General features: G+C 48.1%; 1 protein-coding gene across 1 annotated transcript in view; it reads right to left on the reverse strand.

Annotated features, from left to right (window-relative positions):
- Positions 1 to 6457, reverse strand: part of ACAA2 (acetyl-CoA acyltransferase 2) — a 22036-nt gene that overhangs the window by 8045 nt on the left and 7534 nt on the right. The window contains exons 2-4 of the mRNA XM_015410679.1: positions 4910 to 5073; positions 3475 to 3591; positions 1147 to 1294 (exon numbers count right to left, since the gene is read on the reverse strand). Of these exons, the coding sequence (XP_015266165.1) occupies positions 1147 to 1294; positions 3475 to 3591; positions 4910 to 5073 (429 nt within the window). The remainder of the gene's footprint in view (positions 1 to 1146; positions 1295 to 3474; positions 3592 to 4909; positions 5074 to 6457) is intronic.

A 6457-nucleotide genomic window follows, 5' to 3' on the forward strand; every position in this document is an offset into this window, starting at 1 on the left:
CAGTGGCACCTTTAAGACCAAGTTTTATTCAGGTACAAGCTCTCCCTCCTCTGCCAGGACAGATCTGCACGTCCCCCCCACCCAATAGCTAGCAATCCAAAACAGTCCAGTGGAGCCGGAGCGGTGGCTGTTGCCTTCTGACACACTTCCGGTGATGTCAGGGGGTGTGGCACATGCAAATAAGTTATGCTAATGAGCCCCTGCACCTCTTTTTGTACGAAATGACCCCTGGTTCAGTCTCTCCATCCAGCAAATCCCAGTTGCTCCGGCCACCCAAATGCAGGGAGCGCTTAAAGCTAACGGGGATGACTGAGGACTTGCAAGTAGTGCCTCGAGAACCCTGCTGCAGCAAACGCGCACAACATGTGAGCTATCTTTTGTTCACTACAGGACTGAACACGCTCCGACTCTCAACAGGAAGTGTGAGTTTCTTGTCTGTGTGCTGTTTTGAACAACCCGGTGTAATTATTTCTGAGCAGATACAGGAAGACAGCGTCACAGTGGGCATGGCAGTCTGTTGCAGCAAAAGAAGCAAGAGTACGATAATTAAGTGCCACCAAGTCGCAACCAGCTTGTGGTTTGGGATAGAGGGGCCGTGGCTCCATGGTAGATAAGAAGAGATTGGATTTATACCCCGCCCTTCACTACCCAAAGGAGTCTCAGAGCGGCTTACAAACTCCTTTCCTTTCCCTTCCCCTTCCCACAACAGACACCCTGTGAGGCAGGTGGGGCTGAGAGAGCTCTTTCAAGAACTGCTCTAGAAAAGCTCGGAAAGAACTTGTAATTGTCCCAAAGTCACACCAGCAGCTGCATGTGGAGGAGTGGGGAATCAAACCCGGTTCTCCCAGATTAGAGTCCGCGCTCCTGACCACTATACCAAACTGGCTCTCTGAATTGGGAGGTTCCCCTCAGTCACCATGGCTAGCAGCCCTTGACAGACTTATCCTCCATGAATCAATCTAGTCCACTTTTAAAGTTGTTTATACCTGTGGCCATCCCCACATCCTCTGGCCACATGAGTCACCCTATGCCATCTGAAGTGGTGCAGTCCATACGAGGACTTAGCAACCCATCAGCTGCTTGTGAGTCCCGGGCCTTTAATTCAAACAGAGGGTGTCTGTTCAAACCTTAACCCTTTATACCGACCCGCCTTCCACCTCTCCTGAGTCTTCACTGTGTAGCGATCACAGTCTTCTCTCGTGATGTCGTATTTTGCGGCTAGATTTTCAGCTGTGACGCCCATCGGGGTTTTAATGTGTTGATCCGTCAGCCCTGCCCATAAGGTGTCTTCCATCTGCCAGGGGAGGGGCAGAAAGGGAGAGAATCGCATCACGGTAAAATAACACAATTACAAGATACAACTGCCTATGGTCATAGATCCAGAGGAGTTAGCTGTGTTAGTCTGTTGCTGCAAAACAGTAAAAAGCCCAGTAGCACCTGTAAGGCTAACGAACATTATTGTAGCATAATAAGCTTTCGAGAAACACAGCTCTCTTCGTCAGAGGCAGGCATCTGATGAAGAGAGCTGTGCGTCTCAAAAGCTTATGCCGCAATAAAGTTTGTTAGTCTTAAAGGTGCTACTGGACTTTTTACTACTTAACTGCCTATGGTGTAATTCTTTGCATTCAACATCTGTAGGGGGGGGGGGGACGACACACACCTAAACCATGTGTCAAAGCAGCAGAGGTACACAAAGAGCATCACTTTTCTATGTTTCTAGCATTACGAGTCACAAACTTACTCATAAGCCGGGTTTTGTACATTTATTGATCGACTGATTTGATTTGTAGACTGCCCTCCCCTATACAGGGCTCAGGGCAGTGAACAACATTCCAAGACACACGTTTCCAAGTTCAAATTAACACAGTTAAAACAAGAAGGTCCTACAGTTTTCCTCTGCATCCACATTACAGCAAACAAGCCCATAATAGTATTTATTACTTCGTGGTAGAAACGGTGCCCCGAAACACTTCTTAAAACTGGAAAATGTTACTCCTTGTGGCTATAGCGGGAAGACTCAAAGGTAGGAACCCTCTCTGAAATGAAATAACGTAACGAGAGGCTGGAAGGTGGCAAAGTAGCTCCCCCCGCCCCATGATCTGTCAGTTCAGAGCAGAAGGATCCGGCACTCTCCATCAATGTCCGTTATGCCTATGGCCAGTGCGAGAAAAATACATTATGCGGAACAGGCAAACACATTTTATTATTTATACGGTTCACAAACTTACTTGGAGGAGTGATTGGGACTGTGGTCTACATGGCTGTGTTTGGCTTATTTATATATCCCCTCCACCGTTCTTTCCGCCCCTCTCCCCCGACTTTTCCGCCCCTTTCTCCATCCTGCCCCCCCTTCTCTTACTCTCACCCCCATGTCTGTCCCCCACCTCATCATTCTCCATTCCTTGCTCTTTCTGCTCCCAGCACCAATCTCTTGCTCTCTTTCTACCTCCCTACTGAGACCTTCACTCCCCTTCCTCATAGGGTTGCCCAGAGCAGCTCCAGGCGAGCCAGCCCACCCCCCCCACCTCCGAGAGCCAGTTTGGTGCAGTGGTTAAGAGCAGTGGACTCTAATCTGAAGAACCGGGTTTGATTCCCCACTTCTCCACATGCAGCCAGCTGGGTGACCTTGAGCCAGTCACAAGTTCTCTCAGACCTGTTCTCTCGAGAGCAGTCCTCGAGAGAGCTCTCTCAGCCCCAACTGCCTCACAGGCAATGTTCCCTCTAAGCAGTGGAGTCTTGTGAGCAAAAATTCTACTTTGTGAGCTACTGGCATTAAAGCTGTGAGTGTGCAATTTGGCTACTGCCTAAATTAGTTTCCTCTGAAGCCCTCCTTCCTGAGCTGAGACAAAAATGTGTGAGCCAGAAGCTAAAAAACTGTGAGCTAGCTCACACTAACTCAGCTTAGAAGGAACATTGCTCACAGGGTGTCTGTTGTGAGGAGGGGAAGGGAAAGGAGAGTCTAAGCTGCTCTGAGACTCCTTCGGGTAGTGAAGGGCGGGGTATAAATCCAATCTCTTCTTCTTCTTCTCTTCTTCCTTTGCTGCTCTTAATGGCTCACCCTGTGGCCGCTCCAGCTGGCCTGCTGAGGCTCCTCCCCCGCTCTTAATGGCTTACCTGGAGCTGCTCCAGGAAAGCCCACCGAGGCTTTCAGCAGCTCGTCTGGTGCAGCTCCAGGCAGGCCAGGCCTGCCAATAGCTCCCAGGCTACGTTGCCACCACAGCGACAGCCTCCGCCTGCACGGGTGACACTTTTAATTTTTTTTTGAGGGGGGGGTTAAACGCCCCAATGCAATTTTTAAAAAACTTTTCAGATTTTCCTGCAAACCTAGGAGGTTACCCAAGTTTTCTGAAAAGTCTATTTGTGGTAAGTGCGCCCCCTATCTGCGGATCTAGATATCTGCATATAGGGGGCACAATTGGGAATTAGGCATATAGATACCAAGAACCACTACAGCAAAGCAGCCATCGCCCAAACCTTCAGGTCGGTTCCGAATTTTGTTCCAAAGCGGATGTTCCGGACTGCATATGGAGACTGGCTCATGTTTTCCGTTCCGCCACACAACACCACCTCCGATTCTTTCAGGCAGATTTCCTGTTTGAAAACAGCACAGTAGATTCATTATTCCTAAGTTTCAGAGGGACTCCAACTCAATATGTCTTCCAATGTAAGTGATAATATGAACTCTGAAACTAAAAGATTGGGGTGGGGAGAACTTGGGAGACAGGAATGGAAACTGGTGCACCAGAGAGGGGAGTGCCAGTACTAGAGGGAGGAGATGCCAGTATGGTTAAGAGTATTGGACTAAAGATCCAGGTTTGAATCCCCGCTTTGCCATGGAAGCCTGCTGGGTGACCTTGGGCCAGTCGCATATTCTCAGCTTAGCCTACCTCACAAGGCTGTTGTGGGTAAAATGGAGGAGGGGGGAATGATGGACCCAAGCCAAGCTACTGGCAGGCTATGGTCCACTTAGGTCTCCAAGACAGGCTACAAAAAGAAGTACCTAATGAATATATACTACCTTGTGGGTGTTACAGGAGGCACCCCTGTATAAACTATACACTGACTGCTAAATGCGGGAAAAGAGGGAGCAATCCGCATTGTGGTGGCACCTTGGGAGATACTTTGTTCTAACGAATTAGACTGTACCTCAGTGGTACAGGTAATTAAAATACACCATAAAGTACAATTAATCACAATATAAAATACATCATTTCTGACTTGAGTCTAAAAACCTTATTCTCTTTCAGGTTTTTTAGACTCAGGTCAGAAATTATGTACTTTACATTGTGACAGCGGAAAAGAGCCAGAGTCCAGTAGCACCTTAACGACGAACAGAATTTGTGGCAGGGGAGGAGCTTTCAGGAGTCACTGCTCACTTCTTCAGAAGTGAAGACATGAAGAAGTTGCGAAGAAGTGAGCAGTGACAAAGAAATGCGATCCCCCGCCACAATTTGGCGAGACTTGGGAGCCCTATCATAAGACCATTGAAAATTTGTGTTTTCCGATGGTCTTAGGCGACCCCTGTGAAAGGGTCGTTCGACCCCCAAAGGGGTCGTGACCCACAGGTTGAGAACCGCTGTGCTAATGAATTAGACACCACGGGGCTGGGCCGCGGTTCAGTGGCAGAGGATCTGCTTTGCATACAGAAGGCACCAGGTTCAACCCCATTTAGAAGGATCCCGGCAGAGAACCACAGCAAGGCACTCTGCTCTGATTCTGGAGCTATAACAGATGGATGATTCAGTGCATTTTTATCTTACAGTCCCCATACAAAGCTGGCCCAGATGGAACAATTATCTGAACGTGTATGACCCAACTAGCAAGCATAGAGGACTGAGTTGATTGAAGCCTAGGCCATACAAGAGGAATTCAGGAAGATACTTTTTTAAAGAAACAACAGATCTCGTACCTGGCACCCACTGGCAATGGACTGGAAACCTGACCCGCAGAGCCTGTTCACCGTTAGGGCCGGAACCGGGGTCGGCACTCCGACGCGCAACCCAACGTGTCTCGCAATGTAAGCAGCATCCGAAGAACTCTGCAAGAAACGCAGGAGAAACAACCTGATTAATTCTGCAAGGAACAAGGTGGCAACAAAGGGGAAAGGCTGTGGCTCAGCATCTGCTTGGCATGCAGAAGGTCCCGGGTTCAATCCCCGGCGGCATCTCCAGTTAAAAAGATCAGATAGGAGGTGATGTGAAGGACTGTGAGACTCTGCAGAGCTGCGGCCGGTCTGAATAGACAGAACTAACCTCGACAGACTCTCACAGAATAAGGCAAATCCACATGTTCTGGTGGGGGTTCTAGTAAACAAAAATATATCAATAAATATGCCATACTTCAACACTGGACTTCTGCGCCCTTGAGGGGGGAAAAGAACTACCATCGAATCCACCGCCGAATCCAAGAAAGATCCTGCTGTTAGGTGCCCAGTTAGGAAAAATACCCTCCCCTTAACATTGTACTCCTAGCTTAGATATAAATTGTGTCTGTAAACCGCTCTGAGCCTCATGGATAGGGCGGTATATAAATCGCAAATGTAATGTCATGTAATATAAAACAGAAGTCAGTCTACTTCTGAGCAAACTCAGTTCCCTAGTTAGTGGTATTAGGAGTGACTTTTCAGCCATCAGCTACAGCGTTTACCTTTCCAACACAGGGGGGGGAAAGGCGTTTTGCCAGTGCACAGTGAGTTGCCATGCAGACATGCTCTTAAAGGGCTTATTTATTAGTATTAGAGAGTGGTTTGGTGTAGAGAGCCAGTTTGGTGTAGTGGTTAAGTGCGCAGACTCTAATCTGGGAGAACCAGGTTTGATTCCCCACTCCTCCACTTGCACCTGGCTGGATGACCTTGGGCAAGCCATAGTTCTGATCTGTTCTTGAAAAAGAGCAGTTTCTCTCAGAGCTCTCTAAGCCTCACCACCTTCACGTAGAAGCTAGATACTTGACTGAAGTAGTAAGTATTTTCTTTATGTACGATCATTATCCGTTTACAGAGAAATAAAAACACCCAGCATTTGAAACCTTTTTTTTTTTTTTTTCACTAGACTCTCTAAGCCTCACAGGGTGCCTGTTGTGGGGAGGGGAAAGGAAAGGAGTTTGTAAGCCGCTCTGAGACTCCTTTGGGTAGTGAAGGCTGGGGTATAAATCCCATCTCTTCTTCTTCTTCGTTTACCTCACAGGGTGTCTGTTGTGGGGAGGGGAAGGGGAAGGAGTTTGTAAGCTGCTCTGAGACTCCTTTGGGTAGTGAAGGGTGGGGTATAAATCCAATCTCTTCTTCTTCTAGTAGGTGAAGGATACAGTTCCATGGTAGGGCACACACAAATCATGCAGAACATCCCAGGTTCAACCTCTGCCATCTGCAGTTAGTGGATCTTAGGCAGCAGAACTGGGAAAGACATCGCTCTTTCTGGAATACTTTGAGCAGAGTAGTAGTAGAAGAAGAGGTTGGATTTAT

The sequence above is a fragment of the Gekko japonicus genome, unplaced genomic scaffold (genome assembly GCF_001447785.1).
Source record: "Gekko japonicus isolate JY-2015 unplaced genomic scaffold, Gekko_japonicus_V1.1 scaffold5719, whole genome shotgun sequence".
Taxonomy (NCBI): domain Eukaryota; kingdom Metazoa; phylum Chordata; class Lepidosauria; order Squamata; family Gekkonidae; genus Gekko; species Gekko japonicus.